The following is a 21,395-nucleotide window of genomic DNA, read 5'->3' on the forward strand; positions in this document are numbered from 1 at the left end:
CACTCATCTCATCAGTACCTTGTTTATTTGCAATGTTGTATTGTGTTGTGTTCCCAGCTACAATGTCAGCTCCAGGAGGGCAGGGATTTTGCTATTGTCACTTTATTCTTGATGCCTAGCACAGTGCATGGCACGTGGTGGCGGCGAAATGAATTGTTATTCCGGAATGAGTAAGAGGCTCTCAACAAGGGTGTGCTGGATTTTTGGATAAGCTGAGCGTTGGATTTTAGGACATAAGCATCTAGGTGGGTTGTGATTGAGATGACTGGGGACCCAGTTGTGAGAAGTATGTCCCTGGGTTGTTGGGGTGATGTGTGGGAAACACTCCCCCAGTCAGGTGGTTGTTTGACTTGGGTTTTAAACGGGGCTGGGTCCAACAGGTAACATGAGACTGCCGAGTCAGACTGGACCCCAGATTTTGGGAAAGAGGTGCTTAATTGGGCAGTGGCGGAGGTGGGCACAGGTATAAGGGCACGGACAGAAGGTGAAAAATCAAGTAATCGGGCGTCCTTGTATCTCAGGAGGGTCACATCCCGAGCAGTGTCACAAGGTCACCAGGGGCTGTTGGAGGATAGGCTGTTTGGGTGGGTTGGTCTGGAGCCTGGATGGTGGGTGGCCTGGGAATGAGGACCTGGCCTTAGCCAGCTCCCCTCTCACTCCCGTGTTGGGGTGCAAGCCGGGGGCGGGCAGCAGAAAGCAAACCTGGGAAGGTCCACCTGCGAGCAGCTCACCTGGGCGGACCCGGATCCACGACTCGCGCGCTCCCGCGCCGCACCGCCTCCCGGCCAATGGAGGCGCGGAGGCCCCCGGGGCGGGCGCGGATTGGCTAGGCTGGTGCGGCGGCAGGCGCGGATTGGCCGTGCGCGGGAGGGCGGAGCAGGGCCCCGAGCCGCTTAGGCGCTCCGCCGGCGGGCGGCGCTGAGCGCTCAGCTACTGGGGCTCGGCGCGGGCGGAAGTGGCGACGCTGGCGTCCCGGGAACTTGCGGCCAGCGGCAGTGACCGCCCCGGCGCTGACGGCAGCGGCCCGGGGGGCGGTGTGGATGCCCGCGGCGCCGGCTGGGGCATCACCGCGGGCCTCGACCCCGAAATGGCTCTGCTGGCCGAGCACCTCCTGAAGCCGCTGCCCGCGGATAAGCAGATCGAGACCGGGCCCTTCCTGGAGGCGGTGTCCCACCTGCCGCCCTTCTTTGGTGAGCCGGGGTGAAGATGGGAGCAGGCCCGTAGCCCTGCCCCTGAGCGCTCCCAGACGCACCTGAATCCCCAGCATTCCCAAATTGTCTCTTCCTCAGACACTTCGAGTGCTATTTCCTGCTTCCCAGACCCCCTTCCTTCCAAGTACCCCCAAATCCTCTCTCACTAAACATGTCACATCCCCCATCTCTTCTCAGTCATCTCCAAGTCCTCCATCTTCCTAGACACCCCATCCCTCCTGTCCTTCAGATTACTCCCGTCCTTCACTCCCTCCTGCCTCCCAATAGCTCATCTTCCTCAGACAGCCCTAACTCTTGCATCAGTCCCAGCAACGCTCAGATCCATCTCCCCCCAAACTCCCTCCCCCAAAGGCCTTCATCCCTCGCCCCATGGTTCTTTCCTTTCAGAATGACTATCGATTGATTCCCTCCCTTTAAAATGAGTAAACTTCGCTTTGCTCTTCCAGCCTCTCCCTCGTGGGACATGAACACTTCCCTCCGAATTCCCTCATTCCAGATCAAAGACCCCACCAGCACTTCCCAGGGTGGGGTGGAGCAGGAAGGGGGACTTTGAAGATGGAATTGCAAAATTGAGGCCCCTCTTCTAGGGGAAGTCACTGAAAGTGTTCCTTCCACTTAGGACGGGAGTGAGGAGGGGGAAGGGAGGGTGTGAATGTCACACTTGGGTGCTTTAGGACAAATCCCTCCCTCTGGTTTCTAAAAGAGGAAGACCCTTCCCCATATGTCATTTTGAAAGAGGTCTTGGGAGCATTGGGAAGGTGATCCTTAAGCCAGTGTAGCCCCTCTCTCCTCTCCTCCCCTCCCCCATCCCAAGCCCTGGATGGAAAATGGGAATAGAAGCCAATGCCATCTTCCCCTGCCCTTTGCCTTCCAGTCCATAAAGGGTGCAACCTGAGCCTTGCTTTCTTCTGTTCCATGGAGACTCTCCCAGCGCCCTGCCCTGCTGTTTCACTTGGTGGCATTGCAGGAAGACACCAGCCCCCAGGGCAGAGTCCAGCTGAAACCCACAAAGGACCTTAAGACTGACTTGGAGTGACGAGATCTGGCACCCAGGCAGTCACTCACTGGGTCCTTGGTGGGTGATCACAGCTCCTTGGAGGTAGTAGTTTCCACAGGGGTGTGTGATTGTGAGGAGTCCTGTCCTAGTCTTCCTACTCTACCTCTTGAGCCTCAGTGTCACCATCCGTGAAATGGGACTGCTGATCTCCTAGGACAGCTGTGATGAATCAATGAGGGTGTGTGCATGAAGCACTGAGGCCCTAAATGTCAGATGGATGTTAGCTGTGGGGGAGTGGTTATGTGTCTGTAAGTTCCCAGGTCCAGTTTTGATTCTTTCCCATAGTAGATGATTAATCAGTGCTGGATAAGTGTACTTGCCTGGTTTGTATGAGTCTTGGATCTGGGGCAGCAACCTGAGAGAGAGCATGGTCTCCATTTTTCCTATTCACTGCCAGGTCCCCAGGTCCCCTGGCACATAGTAGGTGTTCAGCCTCTGCTGCCATCTGTACAACAAGCTTATTATCAGACTCTCAGCTTGGTATAATACTGCATTTCCAGTCAGGGGCTTGGGAACTAATGGCTTTAGCATTGAGGGGTTGCTTATTTTTATAACAGTATTGTATTTGTATTTTGTTTTTTATTTCCTCTTTGGTTCTGTGAATAGTTGTAAATCAGAGCCAACTTGCCTTTAGGAATTCAGAGTCTGGTTAAGCCAGTGCTTCTTACGTCTGGAGACATTTCGGTTTGTTATAACTCAGGGGATGCAACAGTGTGCTGCTAAACCCCTCTCAGCACACAGGACAGCCCCCACCTCAGTTCCAGCCCAAGTGTCAGCAGTAGGAAACCCAGGTTAAGCTCTATGGCTTTTCTTCCCTGAGCCTTTCTAGGGTTGCTTGTCCGTTCTGTGTTTGGGGCACCTTCTATGTGTGGTGATCAGGCTGGTTTGACAGGAAAGGGGGAAATGACAGCTGGAGCAGGGACAGAGAAGCATCTCTGCCTCCCTTTCCCTGGTCTCAAAGGACATTTGTCTTTGCCACCATCCTTGCTGTAGGGTGCCACAGCTTTGGACAAAATCTCCATTTAGACAGAAGCCCCAGTAGGGTTGGCCCACAAAGGGTTGACCAGCACAAGGCACACTGTCTGCCAACTAGAGACATTTACTGTTCATCACAGAGAATACTTCTTAGCACTGGGCGGCTGGGGCGGCGGTGGGGGGAGTGCTAAGCACTGTGAGTAATCTCTTCTTCTGGGGGGATCTTTCTCCAGGGAACTTGGGACTCCAGATGGGGAGGATTGTTCTGCTCTAGCTTTTGAGATTCATCGTCAGTGATAAGGCAGGGACTTTGTCTAGATCTTGGGGGCATCTGGCCACCTGGATGATCTGGGTGGTGAGTGTGACTCTCTAATGCAGCTGGCCTGGGGTGATGGCTGCAAGGAGTCTGAGAGGCATTGCAGTGACCATTTTCTCAGTCAGGGTTTGTCCACTGTGGCACTGCCAGCATTTGGGGTGGTAGACAGCGGTCCCGTGCATTGTAAGATGTTGAACAGCACCCTTGGTCTCTACCTTACAAGATGCCACTAGCACTCGTCTTCAAAGCAGTGACAACCGAAAATATTTCCAGGGAGGCAAAATCATCCCTGTTAAGAACTACTGCCCTTTATATATGTGGCAAAGAATGGAAAGCTATGTTTTTAAAAAGACATATTTAATTCTGTAAGGAAGATCTAGTCGTTGAAGGAAAATTAAGCAAAAACAAGTGATGCCTGTCATTTATTGAGCACTTACTCTGTACCCAGTACTGCATGTAGATGAGTTCATTTAATCTTCCCACAGCCTTTTGCAGTGAGGCTTTTTGACTCTCTGCTGGCATTTGAGAATATTTCCCCTCTAGTCTCATTTGTATATCTCTCAAAAAGAACGTATAAGCTACTTTTTTCCATCTAACAATATAGGATGCCTGTTTTTCCATGTCAGTCATCATTTTTCATAGCTGCTTGGGATTCCATAGTTTGAATGGCCACAATTTATTTAACCAATTCCCTACTGTAGGAATACACATTGCTTCTTATTTTACACTCTAGTAAACAATGCTACAGCAAATATCTTTAGTTATATTTCTTTGCACAGTTCTTTGGAACTTCATTTTTAGAAGCAAAATTGCTGGATCCATGGGCATGACGGCTTTTAACCTGTGAGAACAGCCACACTTTTTAAACCTCTGCAAGGTGTGGTTTGTAACAGAGTTGGTTAGGCTTAGTGAATGCTGCTCTTTGTGCTTCTGTGGGTGTGGGCTGCGAGTCAGCCTCCTGCTTGTCTGGTTTGGAGCATCCTCCTCTTGGGCTTGCCTTTCCTCCTATCTCTAGCCCGAATCTCTAAGTTGTACAGGTTTTACTACATTCACTTAGAGGCCAGTCTTACCATCTTCTTTCTTTACCTTGACCCAGTAATCGGATCTTACCTGACTGATCAGTTTGCAAGACTGACTTCTGTGAGGATTGCTTTCACATTTTTAGGTCATTTATGCAGCTGTTCTGGAGCACTAATAATTGGAGGGTAGAGACAGGGAGATTGAGATGTCATTTAGTCTTTGCCACTCCCTCCCTGGAAGCCTCGGGGTCTCCCAGTTGCCCTATCTTGAAATCTGTGCTATAGCCTTTCTGGATGACATGCAGCTGCCATCGCCTCCAGAGCTTCCCCCAGTCAATCCTTCTCCTTGGTACCCCACTCCACTTTCCAGCCCCCCATCTTCCTTTTACCTGGCTGGGTTCCACATATCCTTAAGGAATTAGCAGTCATGTTACCCTTAGACTCACAGAGCGTATCACACTCTGTGACTTGGAGTTATTTCAGTGCCTAGCACTTGGTGAGGTAAAATATTTGCTGAATGCTTTTTTTTTTTTTTTTCCTGAGACAGGGTTTTGCTATGTACCCCATCCGGCCCCAGCCTCTTGAATGCTGTGATTACAAGTGTGGCCATTGCACCCAGTGGCACGAATGCTTTAGGTTTCATTTCCAATTCTTCTGGTATCCTGCTGAAAATGCTTTGCCTTTCTTTCTCTTCCCAAACTAAGATACATGACTACGTTAAAATACATAACCCCTTTCATACTGTGTATTCATGGCAGACATTATTAATCAATCATGATACTACTTTTGTTTTTGAGCCTAGACATAACACAGCCACTCCAGAACAATCAGAGTTGGCCTGTGAGATGATACTCACTTGCTCTCACTGTTTAGGGAGAAACAAGAGACGAAGGAGCTGAAGGTAATGATTTCTACTTCTCAGTTTTTGAGAACCAAATTCTGGGGGTGTTTTTTCTGTTTTTTCTTCATGCTTCTCAGTGTAAATAAATGGATGACCATACAATCTGGCCTTACAGATGTCTGGCGCTTACAGAATAAGCCTAGAAAGAGTGGTTTCTTATCATATTTAGTTTAATGCTAGCTTTATTTGGGGACATGGGGAAGAGGGACAAATGGCATTCTACAACCACAGGATTACCGTCTTGTTTTACAGCCAAAGAAACTGAGACCAGAGAGGTTAGGTGACTTGCCAGGGTCATACAGGCAGTGAGTGACCACACTACTCCTCAGATCTTTGGTGCTATGCCTGTCTGCTTCCCTGGCCTTCCCTCCAGTGGAGAGGAACCCCCTCAGAGGCAGCCTGCCTGGCCACTGAGAAAGTCCAGTGTCTCTGCTGGCACCATGATGACTGCCACACGACAAGTAGCCTGGGAGCCACTGAGCAGATACACATGTTTCTTCTGAGTATCATCAGCCCTGCAAGCTAAGACTATAACTCCTTATCTCAATACAAATTAGAATGACTACACTGTGGGAGTCACCCTGCCTTCAGGGAAGCCCCAAATAGTTTAGCTGTTCCTTTAATTGGGACATGGCGAATCACCTGGGAAGTCACTTCCCAGCACCCCTTGATGTGTAATAGATCCCCCAGAATTGCCACATCCCTCCAATGTCTTGTTTTGTTTTTAAAGTTAATGCAAATATATGACGAGTACTGTTTTCATGGACTATCCCAAGAAAGACTGAGAAAAGCTGTGCTCGCCCTCCCCCCATTGCAGGCTGGTCTCATTTGGGAGCTGGATTCTAGAGGAAGGGCTATATTGACTGTGTATGTGTGAAGCGACAGTTAGAAGAAACAATGTCCTGCACAGACACAGAGACAAATGGACAGTTTCTGCCACGGTGTGTGATCAGTTGGAGGTGTATTTGCCTCAGGAGCATCTGCTGGCTGCTGATGGCACATCCTCACCGCGAGTACAATCTGAGTGACCTGGGAGAAGGCTGCTGACTGGCTGTGCTCTATTTTCCTGTTAATCTGCCTAACAACTGGGGTTGGCTGTGTTTGGGGCTCAGAGGGGAGAAGTCACTTTGAATCTATTTTCCTCTAATATCCACGCCTGAATGCCCTGGACAGATGAATGGAAAGGAAAACCGACATTTGTATCAAGCTGGGCCAGCCTAAGCTGGAGTACTGTAGGGGTTTGGGAGACAGAGTTGCCTTCTCTGAGCCTGCAGCCCCAGCTGTGATACAGGGAAGTGGAACCTCCCAGGAGGGTCCATGGAGGTGACCTCACGAGGTAATGTTGGTGCTCAGTGCCTGGAGTTACCCCATATTGCACAGGCAAAACAGACAGCTCCAGAAACTGCTTCGTGCCACACAGCCCTTGGGAAACAGGGATCTGCGAAAAAGAAGCCACCTCTGAGTCTTGACTGCTTCAGTCAGAAAATCATGCCAGCACACTCCTTTAGAACATCTGAAGGTCAGTAAGAGTACAGACCCTTGGTGCCTGCAACTCTATCCCCTGAAGATGGCAATTAAATCTTTCTGTGTTCAGGAAAGTTTGGCCCTGAGGTCAGGCCTGGGGTCTGGCCTCTGCTGCTGGAGAGAACGAAAATGAGAGGCAGGAGGGAAGTCCCAAGTCTGTGCTCCATGCTGCTTAGCTCACCTTGCCTCATCAACTGCCTCTAATTCCTTGACTGTGGGCAAGAATCGTGACTGCTTAGAGGAACCATGATCCACCAGGAATACCTCAGGGGCAGAAGTCAGGCTGTCCCAGGACCCAGCAACAAGCTTAGCAGAGCGCAGGTGGCCAACCAATGTCTAATTAAAAGGGAACAGATAGAATGTGTGATGAAGGGCTTTGTAAAATGTAATGTACAGCCCATTGTAGCTAACATAACTCTTCTTTTGAGTGGCTCTCAGGATCAAGCATTGAATTAGATGGTAACTCATTTCTAATCCTCATGGAGCCCTTAATGAATTGGCACCATTTTACTGAAGAGGAGATCTGAGGTTCAGAGAAGGTATTTGACAAGGTGGCCCTAGGCTTTGAAGCAGGTCCAGCCCTGTGACAGGGGAGAGCAGCCCCACAGACAGAGCAGGCCCTGTGCAGCTATGTTTGGTGAGGAGGGAACAGGTGGGAAGTTCCACCTGGCCTGACAATGGACATTTTTCAGTGAGCTTATTAGAATGGAAATGATGGGTGCTACTCTTAGGTTGCACTTAAAAATAGCCTAGGTGAATGGTACCTCCTTTTGTTACAGTCTTACAGTGGTTCTTGTATCAAAGCCTTTTTTTTTTTATTGTTATAGTGTTAACTGTATCTGAGCTTTTCAAAGTCATTACTGTGCATCAGCCCTCTCCAGGGTCCTATAAAACCTCTGCTTCCCATCCTGGCAGTTCGCAGCAACTCATACTTCCCCAGGCTCCACGTGATTCATTTTCTGCATTGCTGTTGCTGGAGTTTCTTCACTCCCTTTTGAGAACCCTTTTTTAATGGCCTGGAATACATTTGAAGTTAGTATTATGACTGGGAAATTTCTGCTGATTTTACCCATATCCATTAGTCAATACCTCTTTCTCACCAGCATTCTTTCCTTCCTCTTTTTCTCCTTTGCTTTCTTTTCATTTCCTTTCCTTTCCTCCTCCTCCTCCTCCTCCTCCTTCCTCTTCCCCACCCCAGAGCCACATTTCTTTTGTTTTCTTAATCATTGGAGTCATGATCATTGCATTTCCTCTCTAAAGAAGAGCTTTGCCTGTTGGGAAAGGTGATGATATAATGTGTAGTAGTAAACATAAATAATAAAATGAACACTTACTAGGTTACATTAACTGCTAAGCCATTTACTTATAACGGCCTCATTTAAGCCTCACAGCAACCCTGTGGGGGGGTGGTCATTAGTACCCTTGTTTTACAAACAAGGAAACTGCAGCTCAGAGAAGTTAACTAATTTCTCCAGGGTACACAGCAAGTAAGAGAATTAGTTTTCCCAACTGCAATTTCAGGTCAAGGCTGGTTTTTGCCAAAGAGGGCAATTGTGGACAAAGGTTTGAACTCAGGGCCCATTAGGCAGGTGTTCTACCACTTGAGTCATGCCCTAAACCTCCAATGGGGTGACTTTTTAAGGCAGTATTTTGAATTTTTTGATAAACTTTCCTCTTTTAGGAAAGTTTAGAAGGATTAAGTTTAGAACCTTGGGATTCTAATCCTTCAAAATAGGCCTGATTGCCACCTGAGCTGACAGCTCCCAACCCAGGTTGATAAATGATTCATTTCCGTCCTGGAATTTGAGAGCCTTTCATTATGATCCTTGTAACTCAGGATCTGTACAGTTTAATCTGCCCTGTGTGTTTAACAACTGAACTTTATTATCCAGCTCTGAAAAAAATTGAATCAGCAGTGCAACCTCCGCACTGCTGGTGTCATGACACAGGCATCCTGCTCCTCCTTTTTGGAAAGAAGTATTACCGGTTGGTTGGCTTACCTGGGTGTGTCCCCATCCTGAGTCACACTGACTGAAGGTGAAGCAGTGCATCTCAAAAGCATTCTGCATCTTGTTAGTTTGTTCTCTCTCTCTCTCTCTCTCTCTCTCTCTCTGGCTCTCTCTTTCTCTCTCTATCTCTGTCTTTCTCTCTCTCTCTCTCTCTCCCTCTCCCTCTCTCTCCCTTTTTTCATCTCTCTCTCTCTCTTTCTCTCTCCCTCTCCCTCTCCCTCTCTCTCTCCCTCCCTCCATGGTCCCTATATAACCTAGACTGGTCTCAAACTCATGATCTACCAGCTCTGCCTCCTGAGTGCTGGGGTTATAAGTGTGCCACCACAACTGCATTTTGTTCTTGAATGAAAATTATTCCTGAGATGGAGAGAGAGGGTGATCAGGGCAGGGTAGTCGGCTATTGCCCAACAGTAGGAGTACCACCTGCTGTGAAAGATGAAGGCATTGTAGGGCAGCTTGGATGGAGATTTCCAGATGTGTGCCATGGTCTTGTTTCTTTTTCTTATGGTGCTGGAGATGGACCCAGCCTTACTTGCCACTGAGCTGCAGACCAGCTATTCTGCAATCTTCAGAGCATAATGACCAGTGCTCTCCAGTCTGTTGAGGCTGGAAAAAGGAAATGAGTCTGCTCCTGAGTGGTATGTGGTGACTGCTGGCCCAGGGGAAATTCTGCTTTTTGGGCAGTGTCACCCATCTGAACTGTGGCAGAGACCCAGGCAGAAGGCCCTGAATGGCCTCTGTCCAGCCAGAGTTGTCTCAAAGGGTATGTACAAATCCCTTGATAGTTTCTTTTGTTTTGCAGATCATTCTGACACAGTTGGCTCTTTGTTTTCTAAGTATCTAGCAGAATCAGAGCACCGCAGACAAGGCAGGAAGAAGTAGCCACCACCCAATCAAGACGCTTGGGGAGTGGGGAATGTGTACACACACACACACACACACACACACACACACACACACACAAAACTGGGCATGGTAATGCATGTCTGTAATCCCAGCACTCAGGAGGCAGAGGTAGGAGGATCACGATCATAGTCCAAGGCCAGCTGAGGGCAAAAATTTGAGGCCCTATTTAAATAATAAGCTAAAAGCAAAAAGGACTGGGGACATGGCTTAAGAGGGAAGCACTGAGCATAGACCCTCACTACCTCCAAAACCAAACCAAACCAAACCAAAAAAAAAAAACCTTGAAGAAATGCTATCCTGAGCCCATAGTGAAGGTTGGAGGGGGCCTGTGACATTACTGAATCATACCTTAATAATAATTCATGTACGTGTATATTTTTGGCAATACTGGTGTTTCAACTCACTCTACCACTTGAGCCACTCCACCAGCCCATATCACACACACACACACATTTATGGATTTTTTTTTTTTGGCAGTACTGAGGTTTGAACTCAGAGTTTTACACTTGGTAGGTAGACTTTATTTTTCAGATATGTTATTTTGCAGATAACATAGGTCTTGCATTTTTACCTGAGCCAACCTCAAATGAGATTCACTCTACACCTTGAGCCACTTCACCAGCCCTCTTTTGTGATGGATTTTTTTCAAGATAGGGTCTCAAACTATTTGCCCTGGCTGGCTTTGAACTAGGATTACAGGTGAGAGCCACCAGCTTATATTTTTGATGATGGGCTCTTTTGAGAGAGTTACAGATGGCTTATTATACAAAAGCAGTGACATTTGTGTTACATTTTGATGAATTTTGTCAAGAATGGTTGTGCTAGAGGAAGTTGATACATTCATAAAATTATTTGTAGATGATAATAGTTCCCTGTTTTAATTTATTCTTTTTGTTGTTGAGATTAAGCATCTTTTCATTTTTTGTGTGACTTACCTGTTGCTGTATAGGGCTGTTACTTTTTCTTATGATGTGTAAGCACTCTAGTGTTAGAGACAATAACCTTTGATCTATTATATTTGGGCTTGCTAGCAAGCACTCGATCACTTGCGCCACTCCCCTATTCTTTTTGCTTTATGTTATTTTTCAAATAACATAGGTCTTGCATTTTTTCCTGAGCCAACCTTGAATGAGAGTCACCCACCTATGCCTCCCACATATCTCAGACCACAGGTACATGCCACCATACCCAGCTTATTGGTTGAGATGGGGTCTTAGTGACTATTTGCCTGGGCAAAGATCTCAAACTGAGATTTTACCAATCTGTGTCTCCTGAGTAGCTGAGATTAAAGGCGTGAGCCCCCTCCTCCCACCCCATGCCTCACCCTGATTTTTTTTTTCTCCCTGGAGATTAGATGATGAACTAGAAAACTATCCCAGTGCCCTCCCTCCCTCCAGGCAGAGTGGTCTGGTTGGCATATTAAAGAAACTATTTGCTGGCAACAATTAAAACAAAACAACTTGGGTTAAGTGCAAAACTGGTAAAACAAGAAAGGTAGTTTGGGGGCCAGCTGCATTCTGTAGGAAAGGTAAGGTGCTAGAAACACAAATCCTCTGCCTAGAGCAGGGGAAGCACAAATTTAAACTATTACCAGGGCCACCATGTGCTTGGGAAATAAAATTGTCCTTTGGTCCTCCCACTAGAGTTCTCTTTTCCACCTGTTCACTCAAACAGATGAAAGAAAGAAAGAAGTGGGGCCAGTCTTGTCTCTATTACTGTGTCTGAGTTCCCGCTCTGGGCAAGTCCCATGGCTTTTCTGTGCTTGGTGTCCTTGGACCGCCCCAAAGACAGACATAAGGCCTTTGGTGGGTGGCAGGCCAGGGCCTGCCCACAGTCAGAGCACCTGTGGGCAATAGAAGTGAAGGGCATAAGCCCAGAGTGGTTAAGTCACTTGACCAAAGGAGCTTAGAGTCAAACCCAGGACTGACTGGCTCAAGCACTGGGTCTCTCCCACTAATTACAGGCAGCCTGCTTCCAGATGCTCCCAGACTCACTATGGTGTGTACACGTACAGTTCAGAGTTGCACACAGAAGCGCTTTTCCTGCCTGCAGCTCTGCTGTCTGTGGCACAGAGGTAGATGCTGGGGGCTATGTCACCCTCTCAGCTTCTGCAGGCCCCAGCCTCAGAGCACCCTTCAGCCTCTGCTCTCTCCCCCTGCAGTGGAGCAGAAGCTCTGGCCAATACAGCAGCCACAGCACACAACAACGGCTGCTGTTGGGCCCAGCGCCTGCTGACCAGGGCATCCGCGTGACCCTCATAGCACACTGTCAGGAGAACCAGAAACAAAAGGCCTTTCTCCTGCCAGCAGGGCAGGCCCCCTCAGAACTGCACCAGGTCTGTTCCAGAGCCAAGGAAGCGAGCAGCATTTCTCCACCTCTTTAAAATGCACGTGGAATAACCTAAGTCCTTGAGAAAAGCTGACAAACCACCTGCACAGGCTGCCCAAACTGTCATCAAGCCCTGGGTTTGAATCTTCTCCCTTTGAAGACTGTGGCTGATCACACAGTAGTCATGACCATCAAGGCCAGCACTCCAGGCAGCACAGCCTGCCTCTCCCCAGCCCTGCATGAGGCATTCTGATTTTACAGGAAGGCCCGAGTCCCTTCTTGTATCTTGTGCCATCTTGGTTGGAAGGGTGGAGAAAAGGAGCCTGCCAGGACAGTGCACTGATAGAGCCTACATTCCCCCAAGTCTGCTGCTCACTCATTCACTCCATAGATGTCATTTAGGCTCCCAAGGGCCTTGGACTGAGGTGGATGTTGGCATAGCAGAGAACCACGGCCATTGGTCCCTGCTATCTTAGAAGTCAACTCTGGTGGGAAAGATAGCCAGTAAACCCAGCATTCCATATGACAGGCTGACATAGTGAGATGAACTTGGAGGAAAAAGCAGAAGGGAAGCCAAAAACACCTAACATTTTTTTCCAGAATTGTCTACGAAAAACTTCAAACATTCAGCAAAGTTAAAAGAATTACAATGAATCCTTGTGCACCTTACCCCCGAGATTCTGTGAGGCCCTGGGACTCTGCATCAGGCTTAGCAAGCCCATTTCTAGGCTCAGCACAGAGGACAGTGAGAGGTGGAGGGCAATGCCACTGCCATCCTCAGGCCCCACTCAGTGTTCCTGTGGCAGCCTGCCAAGACGGAAGGAAGGGGTGAGACAGGCAGCAGACTCCTCACATTTCATGTGGAGCCCAGAGTTCCAGGCACGCCATGGCCAGGCACTTTCTAGGTCTACATTTCATCAGCTCAAGGTGTCACCTCTTGTACCATCCTCCATTATATCGTGGCTCACTAAGAAAGGAAAAGTGCCTCCATGTAAGAACACAGCCATTCCAGAGATGAACAGAATATGTCTTAGAACTGTACTGTGACAAGTCAGGCTTGTCACACCCCTGTGGTGGGTTAACGTGAAGCTCAAGCTGAAGGGATGTGCCCAAGCCCATCCTGCCAGTGTGTACAGAGCTGGGAGTCAAACCCAAGTTCATGTGGGTATCACATGAGAAGGTAGAGAACATTTCTGCCATTGCAGAAAGTTTTCTTGGAGTGCTACACTGTATAGAGAAAGCAGTATAGACAAAAGGGTTTGTCTCTTAGATATTTCATTTGCATTTAAAGCCTCTGTTAAAATCTAAAGTTAGAGCTTGGTTTCACCTGGAGCTCCACACTCCCCAAATTTACTTATTCACATGTAGCACCTGTAAACAACTCTGGCTGCCCCTAAACACACTGAGTGATCTCCCCTAGGTCCCCAGTCCTCTGTGGCCCATCATGGTCCTGAATATCACTCTTGTTGGGAATCTAAATCTCCTTTCTTATTTTGTCCCCAGATTGCCTTGGCTCCCCAGTGTTTACACCCATCAAGGCAGACATAAGTGGCAACATCACGGTACGTACTCAGTACACACATCGGGGTCTGAATCTGCCTTTAGCTGCAGCTCCGCAACCCAAGGAAGGAGGAGGAGACAGAAAAGACTCATGGCCCAGCTCCACCTCTTCTTTGCAATCGTGGCTTCTCATCTTGGCCTGACGGGACATCTGGTTCTGTCACCCACCTCCACAACATAAGTAAACTGCGAAGTCCACAGGTGGCACTGGCCTGGCTCTTTCCACTTTCCCATTTGTTCTAAGTGTGGAGGGCTGCGGACTCGTTTCTTCAGCCAGTGGCCCTTTGAGGCTATTTCTGCCATTATCCTCTTCTCAAAGATGAGGGGGCTGAGGTCACACAACGATAAAGTGGCTGAGCTGGGATTTACACTCAGGCCATGCTGGCACCAGTTCAGAGGCCTTTGTGCCTGGCTGTCTTTGAACCCCCCAAGAACCTATGTCCAGTCACCCAAAGTGCAACTTTGGGGCCTTGGTGTCCCCGGCAGTGTCAATAGCACCTAGAGACCATGGCCTCTGGAGCCAGCTGGACTGGGGCCCTCTCCCACCTGGGTCAGCTGTGGTCTGGGGCACATCCCCGCCCCTCTCTGAGCCTCAGGACCCTCATCAGTAGACTGAGTAACAACAGAGAAATAGGGTTGCCATGAGGACCATACAAGACAGCGTCTGTAAAGCACTTGGTATGCCGTGGCACTGGATAAATGTGAATACTTGAGTAGGTTTTCTGTTAGGATTAGTCTTGTCCCTACTTTTCCTGGCAGACAGGAAGTCAGAGGTGCCAGTGGGGTATTCCTCCTCCCAGCGTGCCAGGCTGCTGTCTGTGGGGCAGCCTTTCCTATGCAGGAACTCCCTGTGCTCCATTTCAGAAAATCAAAGCCGTGTATGACACCAACCCGGTCAAGTTCCGGACCCTGCAGAACATTCTGGAGGTGGAGAAGGAAATGTACGGAGGAGAATGGCCCAGAGTAGGAGCTACACTGGCACTGATGTGGCTGAAAAGGTGATGGAGTCAGGGGGCTAAGCCTGGAGACCCTGCACTGCAGAGGAGGGACACAAACCCTGCCAATAACAGCCAAGAAAAACCTCCCAAGGGTCAGAGTCGGCCTGATGATGACGCTTCCTTGCTCCAGTCCAACGAAGGCAGAGCAAGCAAGTGTGTTCTCCGTCCAAGGCCTTGTGTTAAGCTCTGCATGCACTCCATCCAGTTTCCCAGGCTGTGAGTCAAGTGTGGTGACTTTCCCCATCTCAGAGGAGGCGTTACAGGCTTCTCGAGGCCAAATCACGTGCCCAGCTCATCTGAGCACAGTTGTGCAGGTTGTGTGCTGCACAGAGGTGTCCTGTTTAGAGCTAGTCACATTACACACAAGACACATTTGTCTTGACAGAAATACAGCATCTTGAGGAGAAGGCACTCTGTCAAATTTGCACACATGTGCAAATTCCCTTTGGGCTGGGAATGAGATGTTGCTTTGAATCCACTTGGTTCTCTACCGGCTCCAGAATTCTCCTCTAGTCAGGTAATGTCGGCAAACTGCTAAGAAGCCAGGGACCATTTCCCACCCCACAGGTGTTCCTCCAGGGAGGCCAGGACCAGGAAGGGCAGCTCGTCCTGTCTCACCCCTTGTCCACTTCAACCCCCTGGCTCAACACATACAACTTTGGAGAAATGGATCAAGGAGAGTTGCTCCAAGAGGGTGAGGCCAGTGGGTGTCCACGCAGCGGGCTGTAATTAACACCCTCATGGCATGCATCAGCACTTGTCCTTGCCAAGCTGCCTGCCTTTTTCTGTCAGCAAGACTTGAGCCATCCACCCAGCAGGTTCCATGGGTTTCTTGGGAAGATCAAGACAGGTGGTGACATTCTGATTGTTAGATTGTTCATGCCCAAATCACACACGGGCTGGGCTGGTGACTGGAAAGGTGGATGCTGGGCTCTGTGATTGCCCGCAGGTGGAGGGTGTGAGGAGCATCTGCAATGTGTCATGCACGGGTGGGCATGTGGGGTGCTACGTGGAACCTGGCCCGGTTCAGTGGCCTCTCCTGCTGTGTCACGGTTTGGGGAAGGAATCAGACATATGGGCAGACCTTGGAACAGAAGCAGATGGGGAAGGCTGCCTGGAGGTAGCACCCAGGCCAGGTCTCCAGGACAGATCAGGAGAGTCCAGGCAGATGAAGGCATCGGGCCTCACAGAGGTGGGAGAGAAGAGGCTCAGCACCCATGGCTTCCCACAGGTCTGCTGCAAGTGTGAGGCAGGAGCAGGGAGAGATGGCATGATTGGAAGAGGAGGAACGTCAGCCTAAACAGGTTCCTGGGGAGCTGCTAGGACAGAAAGCTGGTTTAACCATGAGCCAATGGAGGTTTGAGGAGAATCATCCTGGCTGCAGATGGAGGAGGACTGTGGGAGATGGGAGAGGAGGATCAGGCTCCAAGAGGCTTCTGACCCAGTTGTTAACACCATGCCCCAGACTGATCCCTGAGGCTCTTGGGCTCTGCTCCAAGCATGGAAGACTTGCCTCAACTTAAGAGTGAGGAGTTGGTGAGGGGCAGTAAAGACAGAAGGCCAGCTGGGCATAGGAGGGGGTGAGAGCTAGGTGAGAGTCTTTGGGATGATCCTCTAAGTTCCTCTGGGCTGGGCTGGTGGTGCCCAGCCTGGTTGCATAGGGTTGAGGGGAGCAGGACCCAAGACGCTGTGTACCAAAGGGCTGGCACTGATCACATTTTCTACTTGGGCTTCTTACAGACCCTGAACCCTTGAGCACTTGAGGAGGGGGCAAGTGGCACGGGAGCATGCATGCCATGCTGGGGGAAGGGGGCTGTCATGTGGTCTCAGCAGAAGGCCAGTGTGGCAGATTTAGAAGGATCCTTTGGTGTCAGGGTGGAGACCGTAAGCCTGGGCAAAAGTCAGGAAGGCCTGTCAGTGTGCTTGCTGTGTCCCTGGCCTGCGAGCCCTTTGAGAGCCAGTACTGTGGCTTCATGCCTCAGGCACTGGTGGCTGCTGGCCACGCGTTAGCCTATGAGAGACCATGGGGACACACAATTGGCCAGGCCAGCCTTGACCTCGTGGATCTTATACCCAACAGCAGGCACGGTGGGGAGAAGGCGCTCAGGAGATGTCCAGATGGGCAGGGGACCTTTCTGTTCCTGAGCAGAAGGCCTGGGAGGTGCCGCTCAGGGATAACACTGCCCTTTGTGAACTCATTCCCAGCTAATAGCTGTGTTTAGTTCAGTGTGCACCAGGGTCCCCACGATGGGTGTGTGGCTTGTGGCTCCTAAGAGGCCATCTTCTCTCTGGTATAGAGGCCTGCGCTTCATCCAGGTCTTCCTCCAGAGCATCTGTGATGGAGAGCGGGATGAGAACCACCCCAACCTCATCCGTGTCAATGCCACCAAGGCCTACGAGATGGCCCTCAAGAAGTACCATGGCTGGATCGTGCAGAAGATATTCCAGGTAAGCCCCCTACAAGGCCAGGAGGTCACCTTGCTCCCGCTCTGCCACTTCCTGGCTGTGGCTTCTTAGAGCCGTGTCTACCCTGGGCTCAGAAGGGCTCACCTGTCCATCAGTGGTGGTGCCGCTGCTGCTCGATAGGTGCCTCAGTCTGTGAGGCCTACCTGGGGCTGTGAGAGAAACCATGGCAAAAGCCTTTGGGGACTGTAGGTTGCCTGTGACTGGCCTCATTGGCCCCTCAGATTCAGCCTGGATTCTCACACCGGACAGAAAGGAAGAAGGGCCCTTGTCCCAATGGAGACATCTGTTGAAAAGACTCTGGCCTGTGGGATTTTTAGTGACCTCTGTTGGGGTGATATTGAGCAGGCTTTTAGAAATGGGGTTTTAGCACCAGCCTAGTTAGCTGAGCGTCCCTAGGGCCACCAGGCTGAGATGCCCACTGGGCAGATGGCAAAAGACCCTCAGGGTACACTGCATGCTGTTGCCAGCCACATGCCTCTCATCACCCCTGTCCCACTCAGCATGGGCTTGCCCAGTCAGTGCTGCCGCTCCCACTGCCTGCCTGCTCTCACTGCCTTGAGAACCAGGACGTGACGGCTGGTCTTATCACCACAAGTCCCAGGGTAAGAACAGGCAGGGTTAGGAGCCAGGCTGGTTCCAGGAAGCGCTGGTCATCAGGGTGGGAAGCATAGCCACATCTGAGCCATCTGTGCTGGCATGGTTGCGACAGGCCTGTGTGGGGTGGGGTCACCTTGAGCACCTACCCTCCCTGCAGTATGTTTCCTCTTACGCAGGCGTTGCAACTGCCCCTCAGTAATGATAGCATCCGCATGCCAGGCCATGAATCATAATCTGCACCAGTGCCCTGCGAGGTGGGTGCTAGTTTCACCATTTCACAGATGGAGACAAGGTCCACAGTATGAAAGAGGAAGCTGGGGTGGGTGCCGTGGTGTGTGCCTGTAATCCCAGCTACTCTGGAGTCTGAGGCAGGAGGATTAAGTTCAGGAGTTTGGGCCCAGCCTGGGCCACATAGCAAGACCCTGTCTCAAAAGTAAAAAATGAGGAGGTGTGGCTCAAGTAGTGGAGTGCCTGCTTTGCAAGCAAGCACGAAGCCCTGAATTCAAACTCTCGTCCCACCAAAAAAAAAAAAAAAAAAAAAAAAAGGGCTGGGAGTATTCCTCCCTCAGCCTCCCACCCCATCTTTCAAATGTGTATGGAACAGGCCCCAGCTCAAAGGATTGCTGTGGAAATTAAATGAGTCACCTACAGAAAGTGCTTGGCACTTGGTATGTAAGTCAAAGCCATTGCTGTTGTTTTTTTTGGGGAAAGGGTGGTCCCGGGGTTTGAATTCAGAGTCTCCCACTTGTGAGGAAGTTGCTCTACCACTTGAGCCACTCCACCAACCTCGTTTTGTGTTGGGTATTTGCAAGATAGGGTCTCTCAAACTATCTGCCTGGGCTGGCTTTGATCCACGATCCTCCTGAATCTCTGCCTCCCGAGTAACTAGGATTACAGGCATGAGCCACCAGCACCCAGCCCATTGTTACTCTGTCTAGTAATAACACTGTTTAAGACTTTCCCTGTCCTGTCAAATGTCCTGGTAACAGAATTGTTACCCAATTCTGTCTTTTCCTCTGGCTCTGAAATTCTGTGCTTTTCTGACTCTGCACTTTTCAGATATCTGGGAGGTCCTGAAATTTGGGGAAGTGTCGCCCCCTAATGACAAAAGAAAGACCATAGCGTAGATTAGCAGCTCTCTGCCCTTAGAAAGCAGACTTCCAAAGCAGAGTTCACCTTTCCACATCACGGAACCTAAGAGAAGAGGCTCACCTATGCCAAGCACCTACTGTGTGCCCAGGGCCATGCTGAGCACATTGCACAACCTCCCTAATCTTCACAAAGCAACTTAATTAGGTGGCTGCCATTATTACCCCCATTTTACAGACAAGGAAAATAAGGCTCAGGGAGGCCATGTGACTTGCTCCAGGCTCAGTGCTAGTTGGTGACATAAGCTGGAGCCTCACACAGGTTTGTCTGTCCCCCTGCTGGTGTCCTTCCTGCTGTCCCTCACAGGAGTAGAAAGGGAAACACAGCTTCTTTTTCCTTTTTCTTTTTTTCCCTTCAAAAATCGTGACTAGCAAAGCCCCTGCCCAGTGCAGATCTAAGGAAAGTCCCCAGGTCCCCAGTGTGCTGGCCTGGTCTCCCCCCCCTGCTAAGGCTGTATCTACTTCCTCTCTTGTCTATCTCAAGGCAGCACTATATGCAGCGCCCTACAAGTCTGACTTCCTGAAAGCGCTCTCCAAAGGGCAGAACGTAACGGAGGAGGAGTGCCTGGAGAAGATCCGCCTCTTCCTACTCAACTACACTGCCACCATCGATGTCATCTATGAGATGTACACCAAGATGAACGCTGAGCTCAACTACAAGGTGTAGGCTCTGTACACCTGGCCACTCGCAGGGACAAACAACCCCGAATCACTGTGAATCAAGCCAGCCGGTCCCCCGGAGAGGCCCACAGTCCAGCCAGACCTACAGGGGGAGGCCCCAGGTTTTTAAAAGTAATTTTTTGAGCCTATCCTAATGGAGCAATAAATACTGATCCTCCTTCCAAATCTCCTTCAAGGACTGAAGGTGTGGCTCAAGTGGTAGAGCACCAAATCTCCTTCAAAATTTCACAACAGCACAGATCGACTGTACACCTGCATTTCAGTGTGATAAAAACCAATTAACATTGCTAATAAATCAGGTCCTAGGGTTTTGGTTTTGTTTGCTCCTCCCACCAAGAGCCTGGCTGGGGAACCAGTGTGCCCCACTCTGCAGTGAAGCACACCTCCTTATGAGGACCTCGCTGGATGATGTGTTGCATATTTTAAGGACCACGAACAGTTTATAATTGGAAGTTATGCAGGGTCTCTACAGTGGCGTTCTTAAAAAGGCAGACTAGTGTGTGTTCTCGAGTGGTTTGAGCAGCCCAGCCTCACAGCACAGCCAGTAGAGACCTGCTCTCTCCGACTGTCTTGCCAGATAGGTTTTTATAGCTAAAACCCACCAGCAGGCCTTTTCAAGCTATTGACCAGGCACAGACAATTGGCCATTCATGACTGTATTTGCATTCTTCTACATAATTATTTTCTTCAGGGACAACCTTTCCAACCTAAGAAGCTACCGAAGAAACAGGAATTCTCTGGAGGGGGAATTTCTCCAGCTGCAGAGACCCAAGAAACCGCTTCACTGCCTTAACTGCTCTTTCTGGCGCTAAAAAGAGCTGTTTTTTAAAGTACTGGGGCAAACAAAGCAACCCCAAAAGAATTAATGTGTGTTTAAAAAAAAAAAAAACCCAATGAGGAACAAATGGTGATTTTTATGTAGAAATTAAATAATCCTTAATAAATAAATCTCTATTTTGGAATCACATCTGTGTGCATCTTTGGTTCTTGATTCCTTTACTTATTTTCTGTATCAGAAGTTACAACTGGGGACCTTATACCAAATCCTGACAAGACCTATTTTCTACCCTCCATGACTTGGAAAAAAAAAAAAAAAAAGCTGGTTGCCACATGGAGAAACTGGGAAAATTCACACACAAAAAAATCTTGGATTTCCACCTTTTGAAAAACCAGGCTACCTGGCAGGAGTTGGGGGAAGGGGAGTGTGTTCTTCACTTTGCCTCAGTCCCCACCCATCCCTGTTGCTTCCCTATGGCCAATGGCTGATGCTTTTTTTCAGATGGTAGAGTTAAATGGAGAGGGGAATAATATTTTCTTTCAGACTCTAGTGGACAAGGTGGACCAGGGAGGCAATAGTGGTGATACAGAGTGGTTGGTGCCCAAAGGGAGTCTGTGGCTTCAGGGGAGGGGCCCTGTCCAAGGTACCCCTTAGGAGTCAGAGCTTGCACTGAACCTCAGTGAAAGGTGGAGAATGGCAGGAAAGGGGACACTCCAAGGCAAAGATCTGGTGACTGTGTGTGTGCTACTATAGTATTTGAACTTGACCCTGAAAATTATGGAACACCTTCAGGGGTCTTGTGCACAAATCCAGTCAGATACCCAATATGGAAGATTCCCTCTGGCATTACCAAGGGGAAGAAGCTTGAACTAAGCCTTTTGTGTGTCCAATTCCATCTGATATTATTGATACTCGGGATGC

The 21,395-nt window shown here is 49.5% G+C and overlaps 1 protein-coding gene across 1 annotated transcript; it reads left to right on the forward strand.

Moving 5' to 3' along the window:
* Window positions 1-917: 917 nt before the first annotated feature.
* Window positions 918-20,661, forward strand: Gltp (glycolipid transfer protein). The gene is made up of 5 exons (XM_074061313.1): window positions 918-1,190; window positions 13,750-13,808; window positions 14,671-14,804; window positions 17,102-17,252; window positions 19,500-20,661. The coding sequence occupies exons 1-5, from the start codon at window positions 1,088-1,090 to the stop codon at window positions 19,680-19,682; spliced, it is 630 nt and encodes a 209-aa protein (XP_073917414.1). The 5' UTR covers window positions 918-1,087; the 3' UTR covers window positions 19,683-20,661.
* The last annotated feature ends 734 nt before the right edge of the window (window positions 20,662-21,395 follow it).

Source organism: Castor canadensis, chromosome 18, assembly GCF_047511655.1.
Source record: "Castor canadensis chromosome 18, mCasCan1.hap1v2, whole genome shotgun sequence".
Classification (NCBI taxonomy): domain Eukaryota; kingdom Metazoa; phylum Chordata; class Mammalia; order Rodentia; family Castoridae; genus Castor; species Castor canadensis.